General features: G+C 45.0%; 1 protein-coding gene across 3 annotated transcripts in view; it reads right to left on the bottom strand.

Moving 5' to 3' along the window:
- Window positions 1-800: 800 nt before the first annotated feature.
- Window positions 801-13,621, bottom strand: part of NINJ2 (ninjurin 2) — a 508,566-nt gene continuing 495,745 nt past the window's right edge. For 2 of the 3 annotated variants that reach the window (XM_052667588.1, XM_052667587.1), the window contains exons 2-4: window positions 3,630-3,861; window positions 2,686-2,870; window positions 801-1,851 (exon numbers count right to left, since the gene is read on the bottom strand). In XM_052667588.1, coding sequence (XP_052523548.1) covers window positions 2,707-2,870; window positions 3,630-3,858 — 393 coding nt within the window. In that variant the 5' untranslated portion in view covers window positions 3,859-3,861 and the 3' untranslated portion in view covers window positions 801-1,851; window positions 2,686-2,706. Of the gene's footprint in view, window positions 1,852-2,685; window positions 2,871-3,629; window positions 3,880-13,621 lie in introns of all 3 variants that reach the window. The other variant, XM_052667590.1, reaches the window with a different exon arrangement.

Here is a 13,621-nt window from a genome sequence, read left to right as displayed (position 1 = left end):
GGGATTGATGGCTCCAGAGGAGGCTCAGGAGTGACTTTATAATTCTACAGCTACCCTAAAGGAGGTTGTGGTGAGGTGGATTTCAGCTGCCTCCCCCAAGTAACAGTGATAGGACGAGGGGGAATGGCCACAAGTTGCCCCAGATTGTTTCGAGTTGGTTATTAAGGGATGTTGTGATGCAGTGCAACAGGCTGCCCAGGGAGGTGGTGGAGTCACTGTCCCTGGATGTGTCTAAGAAATGTTTGGATGTGGCTCTGGAGGATGTGGTTAGTGGACATCCTGGTGTTGGGTCTGTGGTTGGGGACTTGAAGATCTTAGTGCTCTTTTCCAACCTTTATGGTTCTATGATCTCTATGATAAAGTGGAAGAAGAGTGCCTTACCTGATACACAAAACAAATCCAAACTCTACTGAACCTTGCATTAGAATTTAAATTGGCATACCTGCATTCCATTCTATATTTTCTCTGCAACTGTCTTTCAGCTGCAAAAAGAGCCACTGTGACTGGCAGATACAACCTGATGTGGGCCTGTAGTCTCACCCACGTGCTGTTGTTAGCAAGGTCATCTGCACTATTTCCAGAAAAAGTCACCACCTCTTAAAGACAAACTTAGTTCTTTGAAGACAGGTATGGAATGTAAAAGAAATCTACTTATATCTGTTTTTCAAAGTGTCAGTCACTCTGAGTTGCTCCTGAAGACTGATGTGTGGGCTTTCTCATGACATTTCTTTCTCAGTTTTGGTAAGAATCTGCAAAATGAAATAGTCAGACTCATTCTGCTATAGAATGAAAAAAAAAAAAAGAAAAAAGAAAGCCAAACATTTAATAATCAGAAAAGCATTTCGTTGCTTAAGTAGGCTTACACCAGGCTGTTAAAATCTCAATTACTGTGACTGCAGACTTATAAAAATCTAGGATACAAAGTGTTTACTACTTAAGGAAAATCTGAAAAATCTTCAATTCAAAGACTTGTACTGGAAAGATCTTTCTTTAAAAAGAGTTCCTAGTGTTGTCAATATGGAGATTACATATTTACAACATCGATGTTAGTGATAACACCTTAAATTAAAATGGTAACTTATACAGTAATACCCTACACATTTGTCATGTGTTATCATGGCAATTAGCCCAGAGTGTCTCACGTGTAATGTTTCTCTCCTACCTTTTGTTAGGATGCTCAGTCAGCACTCCTTATACACCCCTATTGATGACATCAGAATACAATACCTATTTTCTGTCACTGTTAATTTCTTAATACTGGAAATATCTGATTGTTTTCATAACTGTTTCTCGTTTCATTTTATTTTTAAACAATTAGGAAAATATTTGATCTCTCTTCAGCTATGTTGACATGCATACTTTCCTATTGTCTCATTATAATTTCCTTCAGTTTGAGAGAGCCATTCCTCCATCTGAAAGGTAAACTACTAATCAGCATCGCTATCTATATATAGATATAGCAAATCATGTTTAAGAAGCTGAATATCTTATATTTCTTTGTCCTACCGAGTACACTGTTCACTCTTCTCTACAAAATGAGCCAATATTCACTATGTGAGGCAGGCAGCTACAGTAAGAGGTTTAGAGAACTGTGCTTTGAAATTATGTACCTGCTGCTGTTTCTGCAGCTTTCTCTAGAGATTACTGCAAAATTTGCTCTAGCTTTGAAAAGCAATGGAAATCTTCACCCCTGCAGAACTGCATAAGCCTTAGGGTTAAGGGGCAGGTATGCCACAAAACAAGTACAATTTTGAAAGTTTAGCTCTGTTCTCTGGATTCTTTGCTGGGATCCTGCTGAGATCATTCAAAACATCAAGGAGAGCTTTCCCCACTGGTTGTGCTGTTCAGATCCTGCAGGAAAGACAAGGAATGACGGTAAGGTTGTGGCAAACTTCCCCATGTTGCACAGGCAGAGAGAGGCACTTGGAGCATAGTGGGTCACTTGGCACCATGGCCACGCCACAGGTGGGGGCTGACAGCCTCAGCATTCCCACCCTTTTAGATCCCAAGCCAGCAGTGTTTTATGGAGGCTTTTGGCCTTCACACTAAATATCATGGGTCTGTCAAGCTTTTTTTGCTTGCTGTTGCCCTATTATATTCCTCTTAAGCTGTGTTTACACACTGCAGGATAAGTAAGGAAACAGGAACTTTGCTTCTTGACCTAAAGCACCTTGACCTCATCTGACCTGATGTCTGAACCCAAGCGTTTGGTTGGATCTCAGGAACAAGCACTCTAGAGTTAGCTTCTTAAAATGAGCTCTGCCAACTGCACCGACCATTGTAAAGAGCCCTTTTTCCCACTGCCCCCCAACACCTTCCCTTTCTCAGATAGTGCTGCCATCTTCAGGTATCTCCCCATGCATCTCATTTTATTTCCCAAACGTAGCTCCCAGTCACAACTGCTGTTGCACCTGCCTCAGATCTGCAGTCTTCTGAGAACAGAACTGCTTGCTGGTGATGAATACCAGCAGTTGGAGCGTTTGGTGTTTGTTCTTTATAGACTTAGAAAATGAATCTTCCTTCTCTGAATTTGTTCAGTGACCTCAAATGCCCACAAGATATCAACATGGCTCTGGAGAGCCTTTGTGAATTCGTGCAACATTGCCTTCTGCTTCTCCTCCTTGCAATGATGCTTTCAAAGGCTCCTGCAAGGACTGGCAGTGATGGGGCTCACCCTTTTCTTACCTGACTTCACTTCCCCTTGACTTAATAAGGTCGAAAATTCCTGGTAGGGTAGAGGCCGGTCTTCTGCACCCCAAAGGCCGTGATGAAGATATTGATGATGACTGTGATGAAGATGAGAGCTGTTGCAGCATTGTTGAGTATATTTAGGCGGGGTTGTTTTGCCACATCATTCAGGTTCAAACGAGCTGTGTGATTCAGTGCAAAAAAAAAAACAACAAAAAAACAAAACCAAAAGGTCACTTGTGTCTTGACTCCAAGTCCATAAATCCCTGCAAGCCCTCCCTTCCTGGCAAAATTCCATGGTACCCATGGAAAGGCACATGGAACATAGGAAAGAACATACCTCGGGATTTCCTGTTGCCTCAGATCTCATGCCCCAGATAAAGAAAACAGCTACAGTGTACAGGAAAAGGTAGTATTCTGCTCACTTTAATACTGGACACATGTCTGAGGCTGAGGTGTGGGAACTCCTATTTCAGATAAAACACTGGGCAAGCCTTTCTGAAACACTGTTAACGTACTATCTATGTGGCACCGGGAGAACTGGGGGATTGGTTAAATGTCGGTGTAATATAGGGAATATCTCTGCCTGCATTTTTTTCCGTCAGGCCCCAGCTTGGGTGAGGTGAAAGCTGAAGCTGAAACGTATTATTTGCAGGCGCTGTGTGAAGGGACATGCCTTGTGATGCTAAAAGGCATGGATTAGTGATGGGATTCAGTAGGTCAGGTTGACAGTTGGACTTGATGATCTGGAAGGTCCTTCTCAACCTAGGTGATTTGATGATGCAGTAGTGCAGACCTGCATCACCAGTGTTGAGCTGCTTCCAACCTTCCCAGAGCCCTGACTGTGGACGGGAGAATTTTTTGGGGCAAGGGGCTTCTCCCTTCCATCCCCATGCCAGCAGTACTCTGTAGTGATGTGCACACCTCAGTGGCTACCTTACCAGTGATGATGAGAAGGATCCCAATCACCACCTGGAAGAAGAGGGAGATGCTGATGAGCACGATGAGGGTGGTGTAGTACTGGAAAGAAGTCCCCTGCTCCAGCACGGCTTTGAGCTGTGTGACATTTGCCATGAACAGTGCCACATCCAGCATACTCTCTGCCACGCTCTTCTTCGTTGCATAATGGTTGATGTTCATTGGCCCATTAGTCCGCAGATGAGGATTCATGCCCTGGGGAGACAAGAGAAACTGCAAGACCGGATACAACCACTAAGCTGATGGGCCTGTCCATGTCAGGCAAACTGCTCCATTCCTATGAGGGCTATCCAGAAAGCTGGGAAAGAGTTAAACCTTGCTGTTTTAAAACCTGCCAAGAGTACCCAATTTTCCCTCACAGTCATCTTGTGGTGTTAATAGGCACAAAACACTTATGGTGATCAAGAACACTTAAGGTGATCAAGAGCTCAGTAAGGTTAGAAAAATAGTGTTCTTGTGGAAAACAAGCTTGTCCAGTGCTATGATAGCACAGATTACCCAGAGCAAGGGATTTTATAAGCATTATTAAATTCTCTTCCTTCAGGGTACAGACAAACCCCAGACTTCAGGGGGATTAGAGGGAAATCTTTCTGGGTTTGATGCTCAAAGGACTGTTGATGGCTGGGCTTTGTATTACAGAATCATGACGGCAGGGGCTGGAAGGGACCTCAAGAAATAGAGACTCAACCCCCCCTGCCAATGCAGGTTCTTTATGATAGTTCACACAGGTAGGCATTCAGACAAGTCTTGAATTATCTCCACAGAAAGAGACTCTACAACCTCTCTGGGCAACCTGCTCCAGTGCTCTGTTACCCATACCACGAAGAAGTTCTTTGACATGTTTGTGTGGAACTTCCTGTGTTCAAGTTTTAGGCCATCATTTCTTGTCCTATCTCTGCACACCACTGAGAAGAGCTGTCTCTGAACACTTTCTTCTGGTTGCTGTCTTAGATAATGTACCAGAGCAGATGTGACAATCCATATTTTTTCTTGAAACCATGGTCTCTATTCAATACATCAGTCACCAAGATGGAGACATGGGGTGGGATTCATCACACCTAATTTTAATCACTTATGTGTTTAAAGTTATGTTATGTGTCTCATCAGTGGAGGGAAGCTGGTATTTACAAGGTGTGGGTTGTCTCATTACAAGGTGTAGGTCATCTGGCCTTTTCTCTGTCATCCTCAGATGAGAAAAGGTTCAGATACATCTGCAAACTGTGATCTTCTTTCTCAAGGAGAATGAAAAACAACTTGTCCATGTAGCAGACAGGCTTCAGTCTTGGCAATCAGCCTCATCTCAGTTGTCAGTGATGGCTGGCAGCCTTGCCCTCACCACTGGCTGATGGATAACTCTGTAAATACAGAGCAAAGGACAGGAGGAGGCCTCTCTTGTTCAGCGGAGTGTGGAAGAGGTTCCTCTAGATGTGTGCTGGCAGTAGGGATGTACCTGCATCAAACTGAGTGCTGCTTTCTTCATTTTGTACTAGATACAGTTTAGGATGTGCACTTTCCCCCAGGCAGAACTGAAGAGAAATTATGGCTTTCGAACTGTGCTGCTGTCTCTGGTCTCCTTGTGCATCCCTGGGAACTTCTGGCTTCTGCCCTGGGCAGGACCAGTAAACCTGGGAGAGTGTTTTGTGGACATGGGGCTGCAGTGGGGCTGTATTTCAGAAGACAGTTGTAGATCTCCTTGTGTGAAAAAGACGTGCAACAGAAAGAGAAGGACTGTGTCTGGCCTGAACAACTGAGAAGTGTGGCTCCCTAAGGAGAGGCCAGCTTAGGGGTAGGGGAGTGCTTCCTCCTATTGAGCTGCATCCCCCTTTCCTCGTAGTGAGAAAGGGAACAGTTCTGTTCACCTGAGGATATGGCAACAAAAACAGACTGCCTCTTCCGTTGTTTTTGAGCTGCAGGGCTGTTTTGCTAGCTTAAAGCATGTAATTCTTGTGTTTTCTGATACTAAGGCTGCTGTTATTAAGAGGCTTTTCTGTAAGATCTGTGTTTCTTTGTTGGGTAAGACAAGAGGTAAAGGATGCTAGAAAGAAAATGTAAGACAGGGGAGCCAATAAGGATTCTAAGACAGTATGTGTGGGTTCAGGGCTTGTTTGATGTCCCTGTTCACTGCAGGAGAATTGGACTGGATGATCTTTAAGGGTTTCTTCCACCCCAGATGATCCAGTGATGTCTGGGGCAGCAGAACAGAGGTATCTTATGTCTGGGACAAGGAAGCCAGCAGAAGGTTTGATCCTGGGGATGTCTTCAAATCCTGGATGTAGGTGCTACACCCTCTCAGCTGGCTAAGATCACATGAGCCTGTCAAAGCAGAGCACTACCTACCTACCTATGTGCAAGGTTTGGAACTTGATCCCTTGTAGTGTACTCCTCGTTTCTGAAGTCAGCCTTTTGCCCGGCAGCATTACAGTGCTGAGCATTGACAATTTATCTCCTTAATGAGGAATGAAGGATGTGAGAACAAGGACTCCCTACAAATCAGACAAAGCCTTTGTCAAACAAGTGACTGGCACGAGGAGGCTGAGGCATCTGTTCCTGGTTGCTTATGTGAAGATGAATCATATCAGGAGCTTCTGACTTGAATCAAACCTTTCCCTCCACTTGAGCCTCAGCCCCCTTTACCTGCTGTGAGAAATTGGATAGAGTTGCTTGAACAGTTTCTACTGAGCCTTTTTCAAAGGAGAGGGGGGAAAAAAGAGCAGATCTAACTGCAACTCTGTGTGCCTCATGGGTCTTGTGCCCCTTTTCTAGGGGAGGGCAGGCTGGAAGAGACAGTAGGATGACATGGGATTGAGAAACATGAACGATAATCCTCTTTATGGGAATGCTTTGGCAGCAGGGGATGTCTGAGGAGAAGCCCTTATTGCCCATCGATTCCAAGGGAAATGCTGGAGAATGCCAAAGGAAACAGAGGCCTGAACGCAGGCTGTGCATGCTGCAGGGATCACAGCTGATAAGCAGCAGAACAGAGACATAAATAGGGCAATGGGCACTAGGGCAAATCCGGGTTCACTGTCCAGGGTATTTTTCCACAGGATTTGCTGGTTGGCAGCCTTCAGAGCACTCTGTAAACATTGGTTGCTGAAGGTTAAAGCACAGACTCATTTTCTCACAAAGTAGGAGCGGTTCCCAGTTTCCTTTCTACAGGCAGAACATGAAGAGATGCTCTCAACCAGCATTTCTGAGGGTGCAGTTATTTGCTACTCCACTTGCTTCGTTCACCTCCTATATCTCACTGCACACCCACATACAAGCCAGGTGGGATACTGATACAGGTGAAGTTGTGAATGTACAGTTGGTGAGGCTGTCAGCAGATAGGATGAGAGGAAATGGCATCCAGTTGCTCCAAGGGAGGTTCAGGTTGGATCTTAGGAAAAACTTCTTAGAAGGAGTGGTGCTGCAGTGGCACAGGCTGCGCAGGGAGGTGGTGGAGTCACTGTCCCTGGAGGTGTTCAAGAACTGTGCAGGTGTGGCACTGAGGAACGTGGTTTTTGGTGGTAGGAGGATGTTTGGACTGGATGATCTTATGGTCTGTTCCAACCTTAATATTTCTACGATTCAGAGCCTCTCCTTTACCCAGCTCCAATGCTGGCACTGCATTCCTGCTACAACTCCATACAGGAGCTTGGAAGGCCAGCAGTGAAACCTAATTGCTGGCTGGCAACAGAGGAGAGGAGGAGGGGAATCACAAGGCAGCAGAGCCCCATGAGAGCCTGTCCCAGCCCTTGCCCTCCGGCTGACACGGCAGCAGGGCTGTGCCTCCTGCCTGGTTGCAGCACTTGCAGCCTGCAGAGACCTGCTTGTCGCATCAGGCACGTGTGTATTGAGCTGCCTCTCCCAGTTCTCATCTCACTTATCCTGTGGGACCCAAACTGCCTGCATCCTTCTGTTCTGCTCCTGCTCTCTCCTTTCATCCTCTCCCTCAATTTTCTTCTTTGCTTTTCCCCACATTGTGCCTCTCTCCTTGTCTTTCACATATTTGTTCTGAGTTATCAAGCTCCTTTGCTTCACTTGGGGTGCTGTCTCCTTCCTCCCCCCACTTTTCTCCCTTTGGCACAGCTGTATGGTGAGTTCCTTGAATCTGCCACTGCCTGTGCTACAGGGCAGCATAAATCACGTACTGCACAAATAAATGTCTGACCAAACCTATATTAAACTCCCTCGTTAAGTGTATTTATGATACTGAATTGAGGGGATCCAGGAATCGGCAGGCTGCAGGGCAGAGCTGGAATGGAAGACAAGTTTTCTTTTCCTGCCTATTCCTCTGGCTACTTGGAAGGGCAGTGTTAGAGGAGTCTTCATCCATAGCTTGGGAGCAGTGGGTGGGTTTGGGGAGCATAAACATTTTGTGGCACCAGCAACTGTGCTGTGCTAATGCATGGTCCCTGGCTGCTGAACAGAAGCAATTGGGTGGGGGTGTGTAGCAGAGGGAGAACAGCTCATTGAATGCCTGCAATGCGATCAGCAGGAACAATTATTTCCAAAGCCAGGATATTGGTGCTGGAGCCTCTTCAAGTCACTTGTGTTTAGCATCCAGAGCAGATTCCTCCTGGTGTTTGGGAGGAGAAAAAGAGATGGCAAGAGAAGGCTAAAAACAGCTTTACAGGAAGAGTGTGTGGGGGGGAAAGTAGGTTAGCAGAGAAAATGAGTTCATAAAAAATGGAAGAGCAGCCGGGAGGCACAACAGTAACTACTGCATTGTGCTTACAAAGCTAAACATGTTAAGATGAATAAATCCCCAAGCTGGATGGCTTATGGCCTAAAATATTAAGAAAAGCTGGGCCAGATCTCATTCTGCAGCCAGATCCAAAGAGCAAATGTGTTTGCATCAATCATTTTGATTCTTAAGCGTTTCTTGGGGGAGGTCTTAAATCTGAACTTCTTCCACGTTGAAGGGTGTCTGCACCCTTTGCTGTGGGTCAGGCTCATTTCTGAAACTGGGGGAACAGACTGATAGCTGTGCAGGGTCAGACCAAAGGGCCAGCTCCCCTCTGACTCTGGTTCCTAGCAGATGCCCAGAGGTAAAACTACTGGAATAGGACAAGCACAAATAAGGTTCTCTTGTGATATGTTGGCACAGTGACCTGCAACTATTCAGAACTACCCCAGCAACGAGCCAACGCTAATTTTCATGGTGGAAAGCCTCATCTATGCATCTCTGCCTTGCTATGTGGCTTAGGGCATTCTGCTTGTTTTCCCCTGATCTTCGTTTCTCTGACTATAAAATAATGAAGGCCACCTCTGAACAGTGCTCTCGCATGTAGGGTCTGATTTTTTTGGGTGGTGCTGTGTGGAGCCAGGAATTGGATTCAGTACTTCCAACTTGGGGTCGCTTCCAACTCAGGATGGTCTGTGAGCTCTTTCCCTAGAGATCACTTACATATGAGCATCTACTACAGTAGTGTGATACGCTCCTGCGTTTGTTATATAATACACACATGAGTTACATTCCTCATTCAGGAAAGCCAGTGAAGTTGATTAAAGTAGAGAGGTGACTTGTTTTACTGCTAGGAAGCTTTACTTAGTGTTTTACAGTTAAACCTCCCTGTAAGCCCCTTTGGAGCTTGGGTTCATCTCCAGGTTTTGACGCATGCCTCTGGTCACCTTGAGTGCTCGGGGCTCTGCCAGAGAAATGGAGCTGTGATCATCTGGGTAGAAAGAGGGGAGAATGTGACCGAGGGTTTCAACACAGCAGAGGTGATGAAATCATATCTATAAACAGCGCAACTCAGGGATTTTTGTCTCTCTATTATTTATAAGGTTTTTTTCAACCACAAAGCATTTTTCCAGTTTCATGTGCTAACACTCACATCTTTGTCCTTTGGGTCAGTGTCTCTGCCTCCTACTGCAGTGCTCCCAGTGTCTCCAAACACTCCCTGCTGACTTGGTCTCACCTGGGTGCATACTATTCTCTTTCTTCCAAGTCTGCCAGACGCAGCTTCCTTCTCTGCCAGGAAATTGAACCAATCTCTGGATCTGAAAGGGCTGAATCTGCAGATTTTGTTCAGAACTGGCATGCTGAGTTGTGTGCCAACTGAGGCCTTTTGCCCACCAGGAGGAAAGGAAATAAAAAAGATGCTGTTGCCAATCTAAACTTTCATAACCTCCTAATCCTAATTGTTTGAATACGTCTGGTTGTGGTTTTTTGTCAGTGCTGGCCAAACCAAGTACTGAATGCAGAAAATAGTGAGCTGGTACCTGGGTTGCAGGGATAGATACTTGTCTCCAGCAGTGGGCAGCGAGAGCTGCAGAGCAGCACCTCAGGTCTGCACTTGGCTGTCACGATTAGAAATAACATCAGCTGTCTCCGGGAAGACTTTTAAATGCATTAGGGATGTTCCAACAAATGGCTGTTGCATTTTAACACGAGAAAATGTGAGGTGGCTGTTCAGATTCAATTAGCGTTAACGCCCTTCCATTAAGCTCTGGCTTGCAGGGTTGCCTCTTGCTGGGAACCTGCTGTGCCAAGGAAGACTGCTGCCTTGCCAGGGCTGGAGCTGTGGGTGACCTGGAGAGGACACAAGGTACTGTGCTGGGATAGAGCATGGTTGTGTGTTCACTTGTGTGCCTGGGAGCACCTCAGAGCACATTCATGGCATCTCTCTGAGGCTGGCTGGAGAACTATCATGTGTCTCAGCTATTGCATAATTATGGTTATGGGCTCTTAGTTTTATTCACGTTTACCATCACTCTTCTCATATATTAAGATCTCTCCAGTACAAGAAAACTACTCCTCTTATGTGTACAGTGGCTAGCTCAATGGAGCTCTCGTCTTTGTCTAAGCCTGTTATTCTGACTCTACCAAAGATTAATAGGTAAGGTGTTTCTCTAGAATTTTGGCTTTATTTTAAGGTTAACAGCTAACTTCTGCAGAGAATTTACGCATGTTAATTACTAATAGATATTGGGTGTATCTGAACCAACGGAAAATCAGGTTAGGGTGAATTTTATGCCAGAATCTGGTTGGTTGTTTTTTGGCAATGTGACAGAAATCTGAAGCACACACCTTGAGGTAGAATGGCCTTGAATCAGAAGGCACCAAAAGCATCTCATCAGTAGGTTGTCGTAAGAACAGTCTAATCTAAAAGACTAAATCTAATAACTGGTGATTGAGGGCTGGAGCACCTCCCCTACAAGGACAGGCTGAGAGAGCTGGGGCTTTTCAGCATGGAGAAGAAAAGGCTCCAAGGAGACCTTATAGCTGTCTTCCAGTAATTGAAGGGGGCCTACAGGAAAGCAGGGGAGGGACTTTTTATAAGGGCAGGTAGCAACAGGACAAGGGAAAATGGCTTTGAACTGGAAAAGGGTGGATTTAGTCCAGATATTAGGAAGAAATTCTTTACTACGAGGGTGGTGAGACATTGGAACAGGTTGCCCAATGAGACTGAGAATGCCCCCTCCTTGGAGGTGTTCGAGGCCAGGCTGGATGGGGCTTTGAGCAACCTGGTCTAGAGGGAGGTGTCCCTGCCTATAGCAGGGGGGTGGAACTGGATGATCTTAAAGGTCCCTTCCAACCCAAACCATTCTATGATTTAAAAAAAGGTAATTTTGAGATGAACCAAGTGCCTTTGCAGGATGAATCCATGCCTTCAGCCTTAGTTCCTTCCCCAGCAACTTCTCCAGACCCCTTGGTGTGCATTAAGTGCAGAACTATACAAACCCAGTAAGATCTCTAACAACATTGCACGTCCAAGGCCCTGCCAAGACTTGCTTCTTGTTGGGGAGCTGGTGTTCCTGGGCAAGGACTTATCACTAGAAGGCACTGGGAACCAGAGACCTGGGGTCACAGCTGGTAGAGCCACCATAGGAGCACTTCCTTTGTGAGGACCGAGGGAGAGATCCAACACAGCATCTTCACAAATCCCTAGTAGTCAGAAAGAAAATCTGAGATCAGTGCTTCTAGTATCATGTTGCTTTATACAGGTTTAACGGCTTGAGCCATCTGAGTTGGGAAACTTTGATTCTGTTGTTCCTGTTAATAATTTAATTGAGAGTTGGAATGAGTCTGTGCCTTAGGATGAACAGTAAAGCCCAGGGAGGAGTTTTAAGTGATTATAGAAAGGAAGATTTTCCTTAATAATTAGAAATGTTAAGTTTAGCTTTCACCAGAAAGACAAGAGAGAAATTTGAAGGGTGGAGTCATCCTGTTGTTTGTGTTTGTAGCTTGCTATGTTGACAGAAGGATTCATAGGATGAGGCTGTTTTTCCCTTTTCCTTTTCATCTTTCAGTGCAGTTTGATGGTGCTGTAAAAGCTAGCCACGCTGAAGTTAGGCCAATCAATAATACAGGATGCTATAAATATGGCCATTAGTATATCAGTAATACTGCATATAAACTGTGAAATGCAGTTAGGCAGAGGTCGGCATTAAAGCAGCCAGTGGCCAGTAACACCTCCCTCTTCTGAAAAAATGGTACTGAGACTTCTCTATCCAACTTCCACTGGGTTCATCAAAAGTTGAACAAATGAAGCATTTATCTTCAGCCATCTCAGCTTAAGTTCCCAATGCAAGGTTAAATTGTACTCCCCCAGTGTGACTCTGAAAGCACATCACTTCAAGTAAGATCAGACAAAGCAGCAAAACTGAAGACGGGATCAGTGGTTTATTGTTGTTTGCTCTTGTTGTTGTTTTTTTTTTCTAATAGTAGCTAATATGCTTATTCTCCTTTGCAATCCATATTAAGCAGTTCATGATAGATCCCTTGGGTGGCTCCCCAGGTCAATGGCTCAACAAGAAACTCAACATCTTGGATTTCAACCATGGGGTGCTGGAGAGGGCAAGGCAAAGTCATGTGTTTCGAGGGAAGTGAATGAGAATGAGGCAAGTGCTTGACAGTGTGAATAAAGACACTTTAGAATTTGGCAGAAAGGGAAACAACTTCTGCTGTTTTGGGTTGTTTTTTTTTCTCTTGGAAGTTGTTTTGTATAGATCTTTGAGACCAAGGAGCTGGTGCAGAGAAGAGGGCTATTGCCCCATTGCCCTCCATGTCATGGGACTGGAGATACTTGCCCCCCTCTGATGTTTGCTCCAACCGTGCCCTCACAGCTGCCTCCACCTTCCTGTATTGAGTCTTCTTGCTGAGTTCAGAAGCACTGCTTTGAAATCTCTAGGTCCTGCCTTACATCAGCTAGCCCCTTTTCCATCAACTTGTCTTCCTAAAAGCTAGGATCTGATTTCAGCCTTTACTGGGAGGAGGAGTGTTGCAGGAGAGATGGCTAATTTAAATGAGACTCAAGGTAACCAGCAGGTGGTGCTCAGTTGTAAATGTGAGGCAGTGCAATAAGCCACCCTACGCTAGCAGTATTTTTCCAGTGGATTATGAATTCAGATATGATGATGACTAAAAGGTTTTATATGCTACCTAGATAGTGCACTTTTGCACTATAATCTCCGTATTTGTGTCTACGTAATATAGAAGCTTCTCTGATAGCTGCGGTGTAGGGATTGAAGTCTGAGGGCAAAGAGTTCAGAAAGTTGCAGTTCTTTGGGCTTCAAAGATGCCTCACGTAATGCATTTAAGGTAGGCTGCCATAGGAATCCACACAGCAAAAGAAGTGTATGGGAGCTGTAGAGCAGAAGAAACATACAGAGCACACTCTCTCCTCTTCCATCTACCAATCATCTATTTTAGAATTCATTTGGTGCTTTTTCTTTTGTACTAAAATTATACATAAGAGCCTGGACTGAGTTGTAGCTGGAAGACTGTTGTGAGTAATGCGTACAACAAAGCCCAGGAGGGAAGCACTGTAAAAAGAGCTACTTCAGAAGCCAGTCATGCATGTAGAACTGGCTCTTAATAGATTTGATTTATTTTCTTTAATGGTTGCTGTAGCCCTAGATTGTTTTCTTTTGAATATCGAATGTCAACCACCTGGCACACATTATCCCAGTAAAATTTCTCATCAGGTAAGACTGTTTCTCCTGCTTTAACACTACATACTGA

This window comes from Tympanuchus pallidicinctus, unplaced genomic scaffold, assembly GCF_026119805.1.
Source record: "Tympanuchus pallidicinctus isolate F22 unplaced genomic scaffold, pur_lepc_1.0 scaffold8, whole genome shotgun sequence".
NCBI lineage: Eukaryota > Metazoa > Chordata > Aves > Galliformes > Phasianidae > Tympanuchus > Tympanuchus pallidicinctus.
The sequence above is the reverse complement of the archived record's forward strand: the minus strand, read 5'-3'. Positions and strand labels throughout refer to the sequence as shown.